Source organism: Dipodomys spectabilis, unplaced genomic scaffold (genome assembly GCF_019054845.1).
Source record: "Dipodomys spectabilis isolate Male_0828 unplaced genomic scaffold, ASM1905484v1 ptg000089l, whole genome shotgun sequence".
NCBI classification, from domain to species: Eukaryota; Metazoa; Chordata; class Mammalia; order Rodentia; family Heteromyidae; genus Dipodomys; species Dipodomys spectabilis.
The window spans coordinates 3,748,636-3,770,858 of record NW_024870766.1 but is presented as its reverse complement, the minus strand read 5'-3'; the positions used below and the strand labels follow the sequence as shown (position 1 = coordinate 3,770,858).

General features: G+C 38.5%; 1 protein-coding gene across 1 annotated transcript; it reads right to left on the bottom strand.

The window, feature by feature from the left end:
* Positions 1–509: 509 nt before the first annotated feature.
* Positions 510–21,947, bottom strand: LOC122111878 (lanosterol 14-alpha demethylase). The gene is made up of 10 exons (XM_042684664.1): positions 21,639–21,947; positions 19,079–19,177; positions 16,469–16,645; positions 15,636–15,762; positions 13,631–13,805; positions 11,226–11,345; positions 10,806–11,001; positions 7,304–7,399; positions 6,011–6,179; positions 510–1,330 (listed from the first exon to the last, which is right to left on the bottom strand). Exons 1-10 carry the CDS (start codon positions 21,810–21,812, stop codon positions 1,152–1,154), a joined length of 1,512 nt encoding a protein of 503 aa, XP_042540598.1. The 5' UTR covers positions 21,813–21,947; the 3' UTR covers positions 510–1,151.
* Positions 21,948–22,223: the final 276 nt, after the last annotated feature.

Below are 22,223 nucleotides of genomic sequence, written 5' to 3'. Positions count from 1 at the left end.
GCGTTTTTCTCAAGGTGTTTTTAATGTGAAATGTTATCTAACAGCAGAAATAATGGCCTTCACAATTAGTTTTAACATGAATCTTCTAGCCTCAAACAGAACTGTAACATATATGAGAGGAAAACGAAACTCCTCGAGGCAGAGTCTAGCTGTATAGCCCAGGCAAGCCTCAAACTCATGATCTTTCTGCCTCAATCTCCCAAATGTGGGGCTAAGATGTGGGCCCCCAGACCCAGCAAGAAAAAAGTTTATCTAGTAGTAACAGATGACAGATGGCTCATATAGTTAGGCTCCAGTAACACTGTGAGTTAGGTCAATTCCTGAACACAGAAAATGATCAGTAATACCATCTCCCAAGGATCCTGCTTCATATTACCTTATCTTTAAGCTGGGCTTTGATCTTAGTTCTGTTCAAAAGAATTTGTAATAAAACCCTAGTTGGGTTCTGGAGACAGTGTAGGAAACAACACTGAGTCAAATAAAGATTTGATTTTGGAATTTGACACAAATATGGTCTTGTGGAACCAGATACATATTTATTACATATAAGCACTATTAAGTATTAATGTATTGTTTTTAGGAAATATGATTATATCAAGGCATGTCCCTAGAGCTCTCATTTTCATATAGTGAAGCTTCAAGTAAAATTTTCAAAGGACACATTTTTTTACAGCAAAGCTCCATCACTGCTGAGTATTATCATATCAAAACAACAGACGACTCCCATACCTAAGGCTTTAAATGTCACTTTATTCCCACCCACCCTATTTTTATACACAAAAAAATACCCCAGGTAAATGAATAGAATAGCCTTTTGAAGTATTTCACTAGACTTTTATACCAAGAACTATTTGTGCTTTTAAAACTGGTACCTGGAAACTACCATTTAAAATCTGTCAGTTACCTAGATCCCCTAATTTTTTTTTTATTAATGAACATAACATCCTTAAAGTACATAGTATCAAAATTGTTAGAAAAATGTTCCATTAGATTTAACAGTATCATTCAGTTAAGAAATCTTCAAATTCTACTGGCTTTTAGAATTACACACTCAAGAAAACATTACAGTGTTGTTTCATGAACTTCATTCTCTTCAAATGCCTCTGCATCTTTACAGTGATGTGTTACATGTTAGTTCCCTGCAGCCTTTTTCATTTTGATCTTCGTTTGTAACGGATTACTGGGTTTTCAGGGGTGTGAATCATGGTTGTATAATTCACAGTGGGGAAATACCCATCAATGAGATCAAATTCATATAAACGGAGCATAGTGGACCAAATTGTCTTAATTTGAACATAAGCAAAATTTTCCCCAATACAACGATGACGCCCTGTTGGAAAAAAGAAAAGGTTTTATTTGTCAGTTTTAAATACTTTGATGTATACAAGGTGAAATTTAAAATCAACACCAAATGTACAGATAGTAATATAAAAGGATGATATCTTCTATCACATGAAATGAGGATGTAAACAGTTTATTGAAAATCCCTGGCCATTTTCAGTGCTTTAGGCAAACGTCATTTGACTAATTACTTTTCCAATAACATTTTCTAAAAATTTAACATATAGAAGGCAAAACCTTCTATGAGGTAAACATAAAGAAGGTTTAAAATCATAAGACAGAAATCTAGTTTTCGAATGTACTAGAATATTCCCACTTCCTATCCTAAAAGGACTTTACTATCAAAGTCAATATGAACATACTAAAAAAAAAAAATTTCAAGTGTCATTAAAAAGGGTAATAGAAGGTGAAAGGACTTAATAAGCCCCAAAGAACAAACTGAGATCAAAATTTAAAAGGTAATCCACACATATAAGTTGAGAAAATTCTAAAATGAACAGGAAACTCAAGAGCTTAGGATTCCCAAAACAATCTTAAAAATAGAACCATCCTAGAAGACTTAAGTTGAATTTAAGTTTGACTTCCTGACGCAGGTTCAGTAACCAAGACAGTATGGTACTGGACAAAGAGCAACAAAACAGACCGTGAGACAGAACAGAGAGCTAAAAAATACACAGGTGTTTATTCAGTTGTCAAGTGCTGAGGCGAGCCAGTGTAGTCTTCTCAACACATGGTACTGGAATACTGTGGGGTTAGGGAGGAGGAGTCAATTCCCATCTAACATTATATTCTAGGGAGGAGGAGTCAATTCCTATCTAACATTATATTCAAAAGCCAATTTAAAATCATTGAAGCTGAGTGCTGGTGGCTCATACCTGTAATCTTTGCTATGCTGCTGAGAATCTGAGGATCATGGTTCAAAGCCAGCAAGGACAGGAATGTCCGTTCATCAGACTCTTATCTTCAATTAACCACCATAAAACTGGAAGTGGCCCTGTGGCTCAAAGTGATGAGTCTAGTCTTGAGTGAAAAAACCTTAGGGGCAGTGTCCAAGGCTCCTGAGTTCAAGCCCCGTTACCACCACCACCATCAACAAAAAAAAAAGATCATTAACCATAAATGCAAAAACCACCAGGATTTAATACAAAAGAATAGGAGACTAGCATCACTTGGGGCCAGGCAAAGACAAGACTAGATGGAAATGGTAATTTTAAAAGTTGAGAACTCAGGTCATCTTTCAGGATTCTGAATACTAACTTGAAACTGGCATTCCATTGTAATTTTTTTTTTTTTTGTCAGTCGTGGGGGCTTGAACTCTGGGCCTGGGCACTGTCCCTCAGCTCTTCAGCTGAAGGCTAGCGGTCTACCACTTGAGCCACAGCGCCACTTCCAGTTTTTCTGAGTATTTTATTGGAGATAAGAGTCTCAATGGACTTTCATGCTCGGGCTGGGCTGGCTTTGAACCATGATGCTCAGATCTCAGGCTCCTGAGTAGCTAGGATTACAGGTAGCTAGGATTAAGCCAATGGCGCATGGCTGCAAAATATTTTTTTTAACAACAAAACAAAATTAAAAAAAAACAAAACCCTCACTGGGCACCAGTAGCTCATGCTAGTAATCCTAGCTACACAGGAGGCTGATATCTGAGGATAATAGCACAAAGCTAACCCAAGCAGAAAAGTCCATGAGACTCATATCTCAAATTAGCCACCAAAAAGCCAGAAGTGGAGGTATGGCTCAAGTATTGAGTACCAGCCTTGAGCAAAAAAGCCAAACTCAAGCCCCAGTACCAACCAACACACACACACACACACACACACACACACACACACGATATGAATGTTTAGCACAGTACTTGCTTGAGCCAGAATTGCACCTACAGGAGCCACATTTAAAGACGAACATTTACAAACTGGTTCATATGAAAAAAAAAAAAAAAAAGGTCTGGCTTAAAAGAAAAATAGATAAAGCATTATTTTCTAAAAGTTGTTTGACTTTTTTTTGTAAACATCAACTAATTGCACAAAGGGTTTTAATTTGGACATGTCTACATATAATGCATCTTAACGCGATAAACCTCATTCACAATATATAAAGTTTTTGACCAAATTCACCTTCATCTTTCTGTATACCTTCACCCTCCCTGTAATATCTCTACCTTGGACAGGTACTGTTTCACATTCCCCTCATTCATTTTGTTAGTGTATATTGCTAAAAGAGGTTCCACCACTGTGAGCCAGTGGCTCATGCTTGTTATCCTAGCTGCTCAGGAGGCTGAAAACAAACAGTTTGAAGACAGACTAGGCAGAAAAATCCAGGAGACTCTTATCTCCAATAAACTACCCAGAAAAAGCCGGAAGTGGCCCTGTGGGGCAAGTAATAGAGCACTTAGCCTTGAGCACAAAGAGGCTCAGGGACAGTAGCCAGGCCCTGAGTTCAAGCCCCAGGACCCACAGAGAAAAAACAAAAAAGGTTTCACTATGGTATATCACACTGCATATACGGTACTTTAATCAGATCAACCCTCTTGCTTACTCTGGAAAACATGAGACAAAAGGTTATTTTTAGGTTAATTTTAGCAACAAAGTAGAAGTATTCTAACTGAATCAACAGAAGAGTTGGTAAGTTCGAAGGATTAATAAAATATAACATTATGAAAATAGACTATAAGAACCAATATAGAAAGATAAACAAGAATGTTTTTCATACACAGTGTGACGATAGCTGAAGCTGGGTGTGGTGGTATGTGCTACCTATAGTCCAGCTTTTCTTTTTTTTCTTTTTTCTTTTGGTCCAGTCGTGGGGCCTGAACTCTGGGCCTGGGTACTGTCCCTCAGCTCTTCAGCTCAAGCCTAGCGCTCTACCACTTGAGCCACTGTGCCACTTCCGGCTTTTTTCTTTTTGCTTTTGTGGTGCTGAGGAATCGAACCCAGGGCCTCACGCATGCAAGACAAGCGCTCTACCACGGAGCCACCTTCCCAGCCCCTAGTCCAGCTTTTCTGCATAGTAAGGTAAGATTGCCAGGTCTTTAGGGAGTATGTAACATAACAAGTCTCTTAAATCAAAGGAGGGAAGGGTAAAGGGAGGAAAAGAAAAAGGGAAGGAAAACTTGAGGAAACTGGATATATTTAATATGTCCTCCTTTCCTACCCTAATCCAAGTTAGAAATGTTAGAAACAGAAGTTAGAAATGAAGTTATACTAAGTTAGGGTAGGTCCTAGATTCCATGACTGGTGGCCTTAATAGGCCTTAGAAAACAGATATAAACAAGAAGAGTCTAGTAATAATGTCAGAAGCATGATTACAATGATGCAGATATAAGCTACTGATCACCAATCTAGGAAGAGGCAAAAGGACTCTCCCCTAAAGACATTAGCAAGAGCATGCCACTGCCAAAACCTTGACTTTGGACTACCAGTCTCTAGAATTGTGGGGGTAATTTTCTCACTTCAAGGTACCCAGAGTTTGTGATAATTACAGGTTACAGAAGCCCTCAGAAATTAATACAATGATTTGAAAAATGCTGAGAAGACATTATATCTTCACTCAAATAGTCACAGATAGAAAAAAAAAGTTTCAGAAACCACCTTATCATTATGTTTAAGGACACCTCCCTCTTGGCCACAGAATTTACTAATAGTTACCATGTCATTATAAACATTGGAACCATTAATAATCTTAAGATCCTTTGCTATGTTATATACCCCATTATTAAATTTATCTTCATAACTACAGATCTAAAATTCTCAAAGGTCTTTATATTCTCCTTTACATGAAAAAGAGTCATCTGACATTATAAAAGGCACAGAATAGAGTACCAACTGATAGAGAAATGGTTGGTCTCTGTGATTTTAGGATACTTCTGGAAACATTTGACCCATAAATCACTTATTACTATGTGCAAACCTACATACCATTTGCTCAAATTTAAAACCCATTTTATAAGGATATTCAAAAAGCCAAAGATATTGACTAATGCTCCAAAAAAGCTTCTATTATATAAGCAACCTTTGCTCTCTTCTGAAATGCTAGTAGCTATATTTAACTTAAAGTAGCTTCCTAAAATGCTGTGCTAACTCCAATGGTTCTTTTTTTATTTTTGTAAAAAAATTTTAATGTACACTGGGGTTACAGCTTCATAGATGATATTACTTTTTTTTTTTTTTTTTTGCCAGTTCTGGTGTCTGAACTCAGGGCCTGGGCACTGTCCCTGAGCTTCTTTTGCTCAAGGCTAGCAACTCTACCACTTGAGCCATAGGACCACTTCCAGCTTTTCCTGTTTATGTGGTACTGAGGAATTGAACTCAGGGCTTCATGCATGCTAGGCAAGCACTCTACCACTAAGCCACTTTCCCGCCCCCAGTACATCTCTTTTAAGACTATATCACCCTTCCTTTGCTCTATCCAATGTTTCTTTAAAAAAGAATTCACAAATATCTCTAAATAGACTAGTATAGGGAAAATGATACTCTATAAAAATTAGAACTAATAAAACTAGCTAAGTTAAAAGGTAATGGAAGATTACAAGGATTCATAGAACATTTCTCCTTGAATAAGTGAATTATTTTTTTTAATTTACAAAGATTCTATTCCAACAAAAAAAAATGATGGAATGCTCCTATGAACAAACAGGAACAAACAGTCCAAACCCAAATTGTAATCATCTTACCAGCTCCAAAGGGCACATAGGCAAACTTCTCTCCTGACGCCGGGTTATCTTGTAAATAGCGATCAGGATTAAAGTCCAGACGCTTTATCCACGAGTCTTTCAGTCTCTGATTGACAGTGGGAGAAACACACACCTGATGTCCCGGGGGAATGGTATACCCTGCCACGGTCTACAAAAGAAAGCAACACATTTTATTAGAGAATACTGAAATATGCTACTAAAAAAACACACATTATGTTAGAAAGCATTCATACACTTAACCTTTATACAGATATAGAAGGTGGCTATATAAATAGGTCAATTAACCTTCATTTTAATTCAAAATGATTTGCAAGCGAGCCATCAATGTAGTAGTAATATATAGACAAACCAAAGTCATAATGCATGTCAGGTAAAGTAGAATTTCAAGGAGCTTTCCATTATCTGATATGTATGCCTCATACTGTTACAATTATTTATAACAACAAAACAAAACATTATTTTCCACTTGCCTTGGTTTATAAATCCATGCTAGAGGTCAAACCCAGAACCGCTGTATACTAAATAGGCAAGCCCTTTGCCATGCACTTCCTTCCCCAACACAAGACATTATTTTTAAAGCAAGAAAGATACATTTTTAAAAAACCTATTGTTATGTGCCAATGAATACCCTAATCAGAATTAGAGATTACATATACTACCTACAATTATGTAAAAATATCTAAGTATTTAAGTGTCTTTTGAAAAAGTTCAGAACATTTTTAAAAATTAAAAAAATGTTAAATTATGTTATTTAACAAAAAAATCTAAAACTATTCAGAAGTGATGATAATTTTTTTTTTGGGGGGTCCAGTCATGGGGCCTGAACTCTGGACCTGGGCACTGTCCCTCAGCTCTTCAGCTCAAGGCTAGCACTCTACCACTTGAGCCACAGCGCCACTTTCGGCTTTTTTCTTTTTCTGCTCATGTGGTGCTAAGGAATCGAACCCAGGGCTTCATGCATGCAAGGCAAGCACTCTACCACTGAGCCACCTTCCCAGCCCCAATAATTTAATTTTTATAATTTAAAAAAGTTGTCTTTGGCCAGAGGTGGTGGTACATGCCTATAATCCCAACACTTAAGAGGCTGAAATAGGACAACTCCAAGTTAAGTCCAGCCTAGGCTACATAATGAGTTCCTAGACCAACCTGAGCTACATATGAGACTCTGAATAAAAAACTAAATAAAGGAACCTAATATACTAAAAATTAATTTTAAAATGTTTTGATTGAAAAGAAAGGACACAGAATTAGAAATCATGCCAAGACACTCACCTGAGGAGTTTTGGCCATTCTCATCATGGTCATTATAGGAGGTCTAAGTCTTAATGTTTCTTTTATGCAGCGATCAAGCAAATTTAAGTCCTTGAGCTAAAAAGAGAAAGAAGATCCTGAGGTTTGTTGTTTTTTTTTAAAAAAACCAACATTTAACATACTTGAATAGTATAAAAATTATTTTAACTTTTTAGTACATGATTGGCATGTATTCTGGGTAGAGGGTCAGAGGAACTGGTTCAAGGTGGCTGAGATCACCATGCTTCATTTCTATTTATGGTCAAAAAAGAAAAAGAAAGAAAAACAACAGGCAGCCTGACAGGAAGAGTGGTGGCCATCTGAAGAATGATTCAGTAAGGACTTACTAAAAGGGTTCTCTCAAAGAATGAGAATGTTTGCAAAAATCACCAATGTCAACTTCTTCAGAGCGCAGATCAATTAACCAAAGATTTTGTAACATCTAAACAGAGTTAGCTGGGCCACTGGTAGCTCACACTGGTAATCTTACCTACTCAGGAGAGGCTAAGATCTGAGGATCATAGTTCAAAGAGCGCCTAGGCAGGAAAATATGAGAGACTTTATCTCTTATTTTTTAATATTTTTTTATTGTAAAGAAACTGTTGTTTTTTTTTTTTTGGGGGGGGGTCCAATCGTGGGGCCTGAACTCTGGGCCTGGGCACTGTCCCTCAGCTCTTCAGCTCAAGGCTTGCGCTCTACCACTTGAGCCACAGTGTCACTTCCGGCTTTTTTTTGCTTATGTGGTGCTAAGGAAACGAACCCAGGGCCTCATGCTTGCAAGGCAAGCACTCTACCACTGAGCCACCTTCCCTGTAAAGATACTGTTTAGAGGGGTTACAGTCACGTGAGTAAGGTAATGAGTACATTTCCTATAGAGCATTGTTACCCCCTCCTTTGTTTTGCCCCTACCATCCCCCTCCCCTTCCCACCTCCCCAACTCCTCCCTCCCAACCCAAGCTGTAAAGTGAGAGAGAGAGAGAGAGAGAGAAAGAGAAACACTACTAATTCAATGGGGAAAGAAAAAGAATCCTAGTGAGAAGAGTAAATCTTGTGGTAGTATAACTACTACTTTCAGATCCATTATGTAGTCTTGGAAACCAATAGCATGGTTTCAACTACAACAACCGAAAGGATGGGTTTGTAGGTTGGTATTGTCACTTGGCAATTCCTCAAAATGCCAAGTATAATGTTGCCATGTGACTCCAGCAGTTCTGCTCCTACATATGTACCTCACAATGTTGAAAAAAAATATCCACAGAAAAGTATTACACACATTTGCAAATAATATTGAAATCGTAAAAACGATCCAAATGCCTATAAACTGTGATATATTATGTATATATATAATCCAATATTACTGGTGATATATATTGATATATGAAATATTGCTACATGCCACAACATTCTACTATCATTTGAATATGAGTTAAGTGTATCCTGCAAAGGTTCACCTATAGGAAGCTTGGTTGTCAATGTGATGATGGTAAGAGATAATAGAACCATTAACAAGTGGGGACTAGTAAGACATTCTGGGGTACTGCCCTCACAAGGAAAAAGGTCATTCTCATGGAATCCTGAGTTTATTCTTGAGATGTTATTTTTTTTAAAAAATCCTTATTTTGGCTATTTTGTCATGTGATCTATCTCTCCCTTTTATACCACTCCTGCCATGATGCTATCCTGCTATGATATGACAAAGGGACCTTTACCAGAACCAAAGAAATTCTTTTGGACTTTAATCCTCACATTTTCAAAATGGGTTGATTGCTGAGTTGCTTAATGTGCTTTTGGTATCCATGAAACCATTCCCTAATAAAAATGCCTAATTTATTCCTATGTGAGCTAAATAAATCTGTTTTCTTTTTTCATTATAGTAATTGAACAGTGAGTAAAATCATGCTAGAAAACTAGTTATGAAAGAAGAAAACTAGTTATGAAAGACCACACTATTGAATCATTCCATTTATATTAGACTAGAAGAACTCACAGAGACAAAAAGAATGTTCATGGTTGCCAGGGGCTAGGGACAGGGAAGAGAGCATAATTGTATATGAATACTCTTTTAGGAATAATATAAATGTGCTAAAATTAAACTATGATGATTTCCTAATTCTAAGCAAATTACTAACTTGTATAAGGAATCATTAAATGGATTTTGTGGAAGCTGCTATTTTTAAAAGTTACTAATTTAAGAAGGAAAAAGAGGTATTACCATTGATCTTATAAAACTAAGGATTATAAGAAATTATGAACAAGTGCATAGCAACAAAGTGGCCAAAGTGAAATGGACAAATTCCTGAAAAGACAAACTTTGGAATCTGACAGAAAAATAAATGGAAAATCTGAATATACTTGTAACAAGAGAATCAGTAATTAAGAAACTTCTCATAAAGATACATGGAAAATTCTATTACCCATGGGGGAGAAAAAAAGAATGAATATCAATTCCCCACAAACTCCCAAAAACAGTAGAGAAAGGGAACATATCCAAACTTATCCTGAGACTAGTAAAAACCTGATACCAAAGCCAGTCAAAGATATCACAATAAAATTATAGATATCCTTTATAATTTCACTGGAAAAATCTTCAAAAGAATGTATTAGCAAACGGTTGCAATAATATATAAAATAACTGTACAACCAGGGAATATAAGAATTATTCACCATTGGAAAATAACGTTAGGGCTGGGAATGTGGTTTAGTGGTAGAGTGCTTGCCTAGCATGCATGAAGCTCTTTGATTCTTCAGTAACACATAAACAGAAAAAGCTCGAAGTGCCACTGTAGCTCTAGTGGTAGAGTGCTAGCTTTGAGCAAAAGCAGCTCAGGGACAGTACTCAGGCCCTGAGTTCAAGCCCCAGGACTGGCACAAGAAAAAAGAAAAATTAATGTTAATACATCATGGTAAGGCCCCAACACTCAATCTCTCTCTCTCTCCTCTGTCTCTCTATCTCTGTCTCTCTGTCTCTGTCTTTCTCTCTCTCTCAGATGATCAGAAGAAGAGGGGGAAAAAATCTCCAGGAAGAGTATATGACCAGATTTGCTTCAAAGACAGAATAGCAGGTTGGACAGTTAGTCCTCTCTTTTCTGCCCAGCAAGCTGGATACAATGTTTTGGGTTTCTAATCTTCATTGCTAGCATTGTCTCTTCAGGAGGTCCCAAAACAATCCCACCATCTGGACCAGAAACTTTAATTCAGAGGTCTTTACCTTTCCTAAAACTCAACATATACAATACCTTCCTGAACCTACATAAGCCAAACTCGAAAGCCAAAGTACCACCATAGAACTCCCAAGGCATCTGTGCAAAACAGAGTAAGTTGAATAGAAAAAAGCAATCACACTGGAATAGGTAGATAAAGTTATTGAGGTTTCTAAAAATATAGAAGCTTATTAACTTAAGCTAAAATATACAGACAAATCTCAAAGTGTCTATTTAAAAGGACAATATAAAAGGTAGCAATGAAACAGAAAACTCCAACAAACCTGGTCATAAGTTAAGGGAGGCAGATTCTCTCCGCAGACAGTTTTCTGTTCTAAGTAACACTTTTCTTGAAGTGTTTTGTCTCTGGCCAAAAAGAAGCCCATCCAAGCACTAGTAGTTGAGGACGTATGCTGCCCAGCCAAGAGCAGCCCAATAAGCATGCCTGCTACTTCGTCATCTGTCAAAGGCCGCCCATCTCTAGGGAAGGAAGCACACAGCCGCTCAACATTCCATGCCTCCACGCTTAGACAAAGATCATATTTACATACCAATTTCATTATTCTTGATCACAGGGACCCATAGTAATTTAGTTCCATCCATTTAAAAAGGTGATAGTTTCTACCTTATGTTTTAAGTGTTGAACTATGCTTTACAGAGTAATTTCCTGCTTCAGCTTGATATGCACTCTGATCTGCTCTTACTTGTATGTAGAATCTAGTAAAGTTTGGAGAATGTCATCAATTTTTTCTGCTGACTCCCTGCGTTTCTGAATTGCCTTGTAGAAAATATTCTTGATCTCTCGATGAGCTCTGTCCCTGCGTCTGTAATTCAAAAATAAAATTATTTTTTTAAAATAGTAATACTATCTAGGATCAAATTCATTTGGAAAACTTTAATCTTAATGCATTTAAAATAATTGACAAAACTTAGAACAATGGGGGGGAAAGAAGCCATGAAACATACTGTTAAGAATTACTACTGGGGGGGGGGTGCGGGGGGGGGGGGGAGAATGGGAAGGGATGGGAAAGGGAAAAAAAGGAGAAGGCTACAATGCTTGATAAGAAATGTACTCATTATCTTGCCCATGTAATTGTAACCCCTCTGGTACAATATTTTCACAATAAAAAGAAAAAAAAAACGAATTACTACTGGGGGTGGGGGGAGAGTTGGGGAGGTAGGAAGGGAAGGGATGATAGGGGAAAAACAAAGGAGGAGGTAACAACACTCGGTAGGAAATGTACTCATTACCTTACTCATATAACTGTAACCCCTCTGTACAGTATTTTTACAATAAAAAATATATATTAAAAAAAAGGATTAGTACAGTCCTGAGGGCAATGTGCAGTGCTACATCTGTCCACTTATCTAACAAGATTGCTAAAGTGCTACCTAACTTAGCACTTCTACCTTAGGTCTAAAACAAGTATATAATTCCTTTAGAAGCATTTTCCAATTCAAAAGAAAGCTGTACTCTCTTTTAAACTAACATGAAATAGTAATTTAGCCAAATCAATTCTTGAGGCAGAATAGTTCTAGAATGGTTCTCCTAGAGGATTTGATTATACTTTTGTTTCTAAAACAACATAGTTTTTGCAGTTTTTATGAATCTACTTATAGATTCATAAAATAAGCTTTACTCTCAGAAGGTTATCTTTAACATGCTCACTATGCAGCAAGTAATTTGAGACAGATAGTCATCCTAAACTCACTGGTAGCTCTTGAGCACTGGAGCTGGAATTTAAATCCAGGCAATCTGACTCCTAGGCTCCCTCTTAAGTCAAGCTTTCTAATAGGAACTCCTGCCCTGTTTCCCTTGTATGAGTGCTATTGAGATTAATAGAGAATATGCACAGGAAGGAAGCACTCAGGGTTAACCCTGGAAACAGAACAGAGCCAGGAAAACCCATGGCCTATTTAAGGAAGTAAAAGGAGGCTGGAGGTATAGCTATGGAAGAGCATCTTTAGTATACACAAGATAATGGGTTCAGTAGTCAGCACCAAAAACCACTAAGAATAAGTAAAACTTTTTTCCAAGTAAATGGAACAAGACTAGGTTATCATGTCAAGCTAAGAACTGCAACTTAACCCAAAACACAGGGAGTTGGAAACAGGTGCACATTTATGGAAAACTGACAACGGACCACACTTTCTGCTGGGTGTTCTCACATAAGATAGAGATTTTTCTTTAAAAAAAAAAAAAAAAAAAAACTGCAAACTTGCCAGGCACTAGTATCTCAAAGCTATAATCCTAGCTACTCAGGAGTCTGAGATCTGAGACTCTAGGTTCAAAGACAGCCTGGGCAAAAAATCTGGGAGACCCTGATCTCCAATTAACTAGCAAAATGAAAGAAGAAAAGTACCAATGAACTTCATTCCCAACTCTTACCTAAAAAGAGTCAGCAAAAGTAGAGAAAGGCTATTTACAGACAGAACTCAGAGCTACATAGCAAATAAGGGTACTATTGCTTTGCATCACAGATGGTTACTGTCCTTGAGGAAATCACAGTACAGTTGACAAGCTGACCAACAGAAAACTAAATGAAGGGACAAATATTCCCAAGAAAGAAGTTTCACAATGTGCATATACAAAAACCATCGAAGACTTTCACACAGTGCTTTAAAGAGTGTTGCATCACAGAGGTCCAGCTCAGACATTCCTGAGTACAGGAATATGTGACAGGTAAATGTTAAAACCTTAGGACAGACAACAAATTCCCTTTTTCAATCAGCTGAAACCGCTTCAATGAGCGCATTAAAGAAACCTATCTTAGGGGCTGGGAAGGTGGCTCAGTGGTAGAGTGCTTGCGTTGAATGCATGAGGCCCTGGGTTTGATTCCTCAGCACCACATCAGCAGAAAAAGCCAGAAGTGGCACTGTGGTTCAAGTGGTAGAGCGCTCGCCTTGAGCTGAAGAGCTGAGGGACAGCGCCCAGGCAGAGTTCAGGCCCCACAACCGACAAAAAAAATATAAATAAATAAATAAAACCTGTCTTAATTTCTGATAAAACAATGGAGACTCATAATCTACCCGAATTTGCAAAACACACCAATATAATAGAAGTTTTCCAAACTTAAACAACCAAGTGCAATATTTTCTTTATCCATACCTGAAACTAGGCAGAGGCAGCCATCCTGGCAGGAGCCAGGCTGCATGGCTAAAACCTCCATCCAGATCTGCATACAGCTGGGCCACCTTCTCATTGAGTTGACTTCTGATTTCCTTTCCATGCAAACAATGGCTAGCAGTTAAAATTATAAGCTCAGAAAGAGCTTCAAACACATCTAAGGAAAAAAGGATCATTATCATTCTACTACCCAAAGTCTTTGGAAACATTTTTGTAAAGACATAAAGGATTTGTGAAAAAAAAAAAAAAAAAGACAGGTACAGCCAGGCGTGGTGGTTCATGCCTATAATCCTAGCTACACAGGAGATAGAGGGAGAAGGCTTGTGGGTTTGAGAGGCCAGCAAGGCTCTATTCTCAAAAGGCAAAGGGGAGCAAAAAGGGGAGAGGAGGGATCTACAGATACAGTTCAAATAGCAGTGCAGCAGTCTTAAGCTCCAGAATTCAGCCCAAATGCTAAAAAATATAAAAAGAAGAAAAATATCCCACTCATACTGCCCCCAAAAATCTAGAACATCTAGAACATGAAGGCAATAAACAAATGCACAATGTCCTTTTTGTGAGCCAAAATAGATGCCACAAAGGCATCTCTAAATTCACTCATGAGTTTTTCTTCAACATGAAAATAAAAATATGGTTATCTGATTTTCAATTCACAGTAAAAACCATCAATAAGGTTAGAGCCTCTGGGCACAGACCAAATATGGTAATGCATACTTGTTATTCCAGCTAGATTTCTATTTTAACCAATAAGATGGGCAGAATGGTACTCCCCTGTAATTCCAACTATCCAACTAAGCGTCACAGGCAGGAAGACAGTGGTCAGAGGCCAACCTGGGAAAAAATTGTAAGACCTATCCAAAAAAATAACAAAAAGAAAAAAGAGCTGGGGCATAGCTCAAGTAGTAAAGTACCTGCCTAGCAAGTGCAAGGTCCTAAATTTAGGCCCCAGTAAATAACTTAAATAGCACAAGGACAATAATGGGGTGCTTTCCCAATACATCAGTCCAAAGATTGGATTTTTTTCCCCAAGTCAAATGATGAAGATCAGGAAAAATATTGAAGTCTTAGCCATATAGAATAGGAAACTATAATCACCAATTGCTATATCCCAGCATTAGAGATAGATGTATCAGGCAAACACCACTTTGTTGACATAAAAGTCATGAAAATTATCCAGTTAATTTCTTGTTCTTTAATTCCACATTCATCAGTGAACTGTCAATTGGCCTTCTAACTAGATTTGTAAAAGAAAATAAAGTTCAGTAAATGTTCTGGTTCTCTTGATGCCAAAATTATCTTATCACTCATGCATTTATTTAATTGGAATTCTAACTAGAGTAGTGGCACATGCCTACAGTTCCAGCACTCAGAGGATGATTCAGAAGGAACACAAGTACAAGTCCAGCTTAGGATATGAAGTGAAACCCTGTATGTATGTAGATATATATGTATGACATATATATGTAGATATATGTAGATACATACATACATACATACATAGAACAAAGAAATGTTCTAATGTTCACATCAGTTTCTTTCAGTTAGAAAACATACATATCACCATTAGGTACACTAACAATAAAAGCAGGCTTCTAGAGCCTTTACAGAAGCTAAAACCTAGACTGGAAAGATGACTAAGTGGTAGAGCGCTTGCCTAGCATGCATGAAGCCCTGGGATGGATGCCTCAGTACCACATAAACAGAAGCCAAAACCTAAACCCAGAATGTAGTATGGTGATGTTTGCTATAAACAAGACTATTGCCTCAGAGGCAACAGTTACTGTAACCTAAAGGCTCTATTTCTGTTTACAAGTCCATGGTAATCAGACATTTCCTTCTCTAAATCCAAGGTAGTTTAATACATGGGCTTTGTTATGCATATATATATATATATAAGTATGTGTGTGTGTGTGTATACATATGTATATACACATTCTAGATCTCTATTCACACTAAGAACAGGACAATTGTAAAACATTTTCCTTACTTTTTTCTCCACTTTCTCCCCAACTTTGGAAATACTCCTTTGTTTCTTTTTCAATTATTGAAACATACTGTTTAAAGTGAGCTATGTTAAGGCCACTTTTTAACATTTTCTTCTGTTCCAAAAAAACCTTCAAAAAAGAAAAAAAGAAAAAAAAATCAAGAAAATATAACATTAAAGTAACTTTTTGCTTTATCATAGGATACGGTAGGTTATTCTAACTATATAGCACTTAGAGAAAACCACATTTTAAAAAATAGAAAATAAAAATAAAAGCACTTTTAAAAAATGACATTACCCATGGGACACTTCAAGCATGTCTGTATATATGTGAAGTAGCCTATAGAAAAGTGTCTGCATGAGAGAAGGGATGGGTTTAGAGAGATGGGTGACAATGTTGTCAGACACATTGTACTCATATACTGTTTTGTAGAATGGGAACTTCTTTGTACAACTACTTAAAGATAAAAAAAAAAAAAAATTAATAGGGAAAAAAAAAAGAAAAGAAAGGTGTCTGCTACTGAGGTCCTAGACAAGTCCTAGCCCAACTCCTGCTTCGCTTCCCGTTCCTTTTTCATACTCCTAACTCCAGGGACTATTTTGCTATGGAGGTTACCTTCCAGTCTCCCAACCCAGTACAAATGACGATGCAATTTCCCAAGCATCCACCATACTTTGACATTATTTTTATCTTCCTTCAGTTTTCATTTATTTAATGTCTTCTAGTTTTTCAGATCATTTGATCCAAGAGAGACATTATTTATACATTATAAAAGTATAATAACACACACCTAGCTGTAATTCGTTTAGTATGGAGCCATAACAGTACCACCTACCGCATTAGGCACATCATATGCAACTCCCTTTCCAAACACAGGTGTTGTGAGTCGACTGTAGACATCTTCTGCATTCAGATCTTCATTTTTACTATTAAAAAGCAGTGCAGCAGCATCACTCCCCAGAAGGTAAGTAAATGTCTTGCCCACCATGGTAAAACTAAATACAGGTCCATACTAAAGAAATAATCCATAGTGAGGTTAGCACACACACAAAAAGGCAACACAAAGGTACTTCATGTTCTTAAATTACAAAATAATATTTCATTGAGAAACATTTATGGCATTTGAATCTTTAAAAAATTCCCTTCATCTTTCAATACCCTCAACCTTTGTTTAAATTTGTAATTATGTGCATCCAGTTGTAAAGACTGTATAAATACATTTAATTCTTCCTTTTCTCATTTGCCCTGTTCTATCACTTAAACATCATATTTTCTACCATTAGACAGGACAATATTAATTTAGTTAATTTCTCAGTTAAAATTGGACATGTTGATAATGTGTCACAGAGGTGTTGGGGTTTTTTTCTTTACTATAAAATTCTGTAATGAATGAACACTTCTGAGAACTCTGAGAATATACTTCTTTTTTTCTTGTGTAAAATAAATGTACTGGGGGAAGAGGAAGCATGGCTCAGGTAATAGAGCACTCATGCCCAGCAAGCATGAAGCCTGAGGTTAAACCCTATTACCACCATAAATAACAGAATGAATGTAGAGGAGCAACCAAACGTTCTGGCCTTTTCTCCAGTATTTGCTATGTGAGGGTACCAGACTACCTAATTATCAGTGTTTGGCTTGCCTCATCAACACTGATTTCATTTTTGCTATTACTGTCAATTTTGTTAGGTATCAAATGCTTCAGCTTACAGGTTTATAATTATTATTAAAGACCAGGTTTTGAGATATAACATGAATAAAAGAGCTGTCCCTGATTCATGAAGCTTTTGTCTATTAGAAGATATAGACAAATAATCACATTAACAAAAGTAGAATTCCGAATGCAAACACATATTACAAAAGAAAAGAAACCTAGACTACAGAAGGAAAAAAGGAGACCTAAAGAGGAAAACACACCAGGACTGAGAATGAATGGCAAGTGTAGTAGGAGTTAAGTGTGCACAAAGGCCTAAAGGTGAAAGGGGGAAAGATAAGATGGAGATAAGAGTCAGGCAGAGCATAGACATATAGAGCCTGCAAAGCCTTGCAAGCCATAGGAAACTAGGTATGTTTTCAATTATATGGTAAGGACACATTTATGTATGTGAATATTCATATTAATCTATGCAAAATATGAGGTAGAAGTAGAAGGAATGTCATGGCATAAATCAGAAGAATCTATTAGCAGAAACTTAATAAACATCTGACATGAGGTAACGTGGCGTAGGGAGGTAAAAGAGAGAGCTAGGGGGAAATAGCAGAAGGAATTTTTTATTTTTTGGTGCCAGTCGTGGAGTTACAAGTCAGGACCTAAGTAATGTCCCTGAGCTTTTATGCTCAAGGCTAGTACTACCCCTTGAGTTATAGTTCCACTTCGACTTTTTGATGATAAATTGGAGATAAGAGTCTAATAGGCTTTACTGGGGGTTGAGAGGTGGTTTCAAGCAGCAATGCTCAGATCTGTCTCCTCAGTAGCTAGGATTACAGGCAGGAGCCACTAGCTCCACTAGCTTGGAAGCTTTTTAATCTCTTTTTATTTAGGAGGCAAATTCACCTTGCCTGGATGGAGAAGTAGACTCAGAAGTTTAGACAAGTAAAGACTTGAATTAGTCATTAAGGTGAATGGGATTGTTAAGTCAATAATAAGAACATTAAATAATTGAGCAATATGAAATTTGGACATTAGGAAGGAAGCAATCTGGCACAAGTAGAAGAAAATAAGTAACTAACTTTCTCCATAGATAGTGTTTAGCCAGGTGAACACAGTAAAAAGATCCAAAAACAAGGGAACTAGACTGGTTGACAATGCTGTAACTGAAATGAGGGCTCATGGACCCAAAGTAGCAAAAGCCGGAAAACCAGAAAGAAGTCTGCTAGATAAATGGGAACAGGGACTGATAATGTCAAAGACTGCTTCTAATCCACAGAGTTGCACATGCAAACCAGAGGTTATGATCTAAGAATAAGGTGACTTACTATTGTAAGGTAAAATAGCGAAGTCCAAGGCAAGAATGTGGAGTTAACAGCTAAACTGACAGGAAAACTCATTAGAGGATCAAAGATTCCAGTGCCCATGATATCATGTAACCCAATCCAAGGCGCAAGTGAAATCACAGAAAACGGATAGAGCAGGTCAAGACAATTTGAGATTCATGATTAACAAAAGTATCAATTTTAATCATAAGCTTATCGATCTTAAGCATAATCAGTGAAAATAAAATTTAGAACTATGTCAGAACACTGGGAGAAACTAACGGGACAAAGGCCCTTTCAAACCAGAAAAGCTTCAGTTTTATGTTTTTTTTTCTACTGTCAATAAGCATATCATCACCATTTTTCCAAACTGTTCTATTTTACAAGGGAAGTTTGAAGAGTACTTATCTAAACTAGCTTTTTTTTTTTTTTTTTGGACTTGTGGTTTTGGGGGGAGTCTATTTTTAAGACTTACCTTCTCATATGCGTTTTCTAGGAATTCAATTGGACTTTTTCCAAATGCTATGGCATGCCCAAGGAATGGAATTGGGGAGAAAATGTATGGTGGACTTTTCTGTAAGAGAAAAAAGAGTATTTTTAAGAGGAAAATTCAGGTTAGTTCCATGACTGAACAGTTAAATGAAATTTGCCATTAATACTTAAAAAAAAGTATAGCAAAAAGTGAAGAATCAAAATAAGAAAAGCCAAACTGACAATATCTTTGAAGAAAAAGAACAAAAACTATAAATATGGTATATAAGATAAATAACTAGACAAACAGACTCTAGGACTTTAAACAATAGGCAATGTCAAATATGCCTAAGATTAGTGGTGTATCTATTCACCTGAGAAGAGTCAGGAAGGGAAGAAACAAGTGTTGTCACTTCTATTACCACAATTTTACTCCCAAATCTTGTCTAAAAAGAAGGAATCACAACAGCTGAACTATGACACCCATCAATTAATGAATGGATGAAAAGACAATAGTGGTTCATGCCTGTAAGCCTAGCTACTCAGGAGGATCAGATCTGAGGATCCGTTAGCCACCAGAAAACAGGAAGTGCTTTTGTTGCTCAAAGTTGTAGAGCACTGTAGCCTTGCGCAAAAGAGCTCAGGGACAATGTGCAGGCCCTGAGGTCAGGCCCTATGATTGGAGGAAAGAAAGAAAAATAGAAAATGTATTTATACACAATGAAGTGTATTATTCTATTATTCAGCCACACACAAAAAAATGAAATCTTATCATCAGGAAAAAAACAAAGCAGAGATTATCATGAGCCAGACTCAGAAAAAACAAATATAACATGTTTCTCTCCTATGTGGAATCTAAAACTAAAAAATCAAAATAAAATACAAATGAGGACATGAAAGTAAAAGCATAAGTATTTTGGAAGGGATAACCACCAGGAGACCGAGGAGACAGAAAAAGAGTACATGGGGAAGGGAGTGAATATGGTCAAAGTACATTATATGTATTATGAAAAGAGTAATTAAACCTAATAAAAATTGCACAAAAAAGGGGGGCTGAAAAAGTAATAGAGGAGATAAACATGATCAAAGTTCATGAGAATAAACTGCACTGCACAATTAAAAATATGAAATAAAATATATCCATTTTGGACTGTAAAAGTATGGATTTTTTCACTAGAAATTGCTTTAGCATTACCCATCATATACATATATAGTTCTTTATAAGTATTATTTAAATATATTTTATGTTTACTTTTTTACCATTGTCTCTATATTCTGTAGTATTGACTTTATTTCTCCTCTAAAAGATGTGAAAGTGTATTTTTAATATTTTGAAATAATTTTAGACTTCCTTTCACCTCAATTTTAAATGTTACACCACTGCAAGCAGAAATAAGTGAAAGAAACAGCTGAACAGAAACTTGAAGTATGCAAAGAAGAAAATTATTTAAGCAACATTTACAATCAACATGCTTATCTCACTCCAAATGAACTAGATCCGCTGATTTTTAAAGGGAGTAGATCAACTCTAAGATGAATCTTCTTAGCACTCGTCATAAGATCACCATAGCTTACAAAACTAAGACTCCTGAAAAACTCAACTTGTAATGATAGAAAAGGGTGACATTTCTCAGCTCTTAGGTGGTCTCAAATAGAACATCATAACCTCCCAACACTTCTCAGATAATAGGAAAAACAACTCCAAACACAGGAGATAGCTCTGTCGCTTTTAAAGCTATTCGGTCAGACCTTGGTGTTAAGTACGATAAACTTTGCGTGGTCCATTTGTCAGTTTTTGAAGGCCAGTTTCCAGAGCCTGCCTTTTCTGTCAAGTGTACATTCACGAATCAAACTCATTTGAGAAAGCTGAAGCCAGCCGTCAAAAAACAAAACACGCAGCCAGATTACAAAAACGGATACTTTAGACGCAGCAGATGAAAGCCAAGATCACACAAGTCGCAACTCTTAACAAGCGGAACTCATCCCCTCCCACCTGGACACTGATACAGATCGCCATTAGAGGCAACGACAAAGCCCATAGAACGCCGAACCACACAAGTGCGCTCAGACTGATGACCACCCAGGGCCTCAGCTACCAATAACTTCACCACCAAGGCCTTCTCCACGATCCCTTCACCGGGAACTGCAGCCAGCACGACCACCGAGGCGCCGCGCTGAGCACTACAGCCCCCCACCGAGGCCACCAGGGCCACGGCCATCACTAAGACCCACGCGCGCACGGCAAGCTCGTCCCTGGCCATGTGCAAAGGGCGACCCGAGCGGTCACAGCCGTCGCTCAGCATCGCGACTCGCAGGCACCATCCCGGAGGTCTCCTCGGGGCCGAGGACCATGCTGGTCGATGCGATCGCAGCACTGCTGCTGGCGGAGCCGACCGTCGGCCACCGCCGTGGCCTTTGCCGACCCCAAGCCCGGCTGCGGGCGCCGGCATCTGGCACCTGGCACTGGCATCACCGGCTGGCTGCCCGGCTGCCGGCCCGTGCCCGCCCTTCGGCCCCCTGGGGCCGCCGTCCTCCGCGCCCGGACCCCGGAGGGTGCAACTTACCGCTCCGGGAGGCAGCGGGACCATGTGGCCCACAGCGAGGCGGAACAGGTAGACCAGGCTGAGCGTGAAGGCGCAGGCGACCAGCAGCGTGGACAGCAGGTTGCCGCCCGTCACCTGCTCCATCGCCTGCTCCAGCACCGACCCTCCAGCCTGCAGTAACCCCAGTAGCACCATCGCGGCGGCGGCTGCTGCTGCGGCGGCCGCGGCTCCGCTTCACTCCGCCCGGGACACTGGAGGCCGAGGTCGCGGCCGCTCCTCCCAATAGATGGAGCCAGAGAAGCCGGCAGATGGGTGATGGGAGGCGGCCCCGGCCTCCAGGTCTCCAGCTAAGGCCGGTGCCACCCCGCCTTCCACACCCACCACCCGCCTGCGCGCCACCCAGTGCGTCACAGAACGAGGCGGGGCCTGCCGCTGGCCACGCCTCCGAGCAGTGCACCGATGTGCCGATGTCTCCTTTCGCCATAGAGATGTGCTGATGGAATGGGAATGCAGCTGTGGCCCAAAGAGTACCGGGACCGGAGAGAATTGGCTTAGAAGTGACCAATCCCTAGGAAATGCGTGCCACTGGCATCTGTGTGCCCGGTG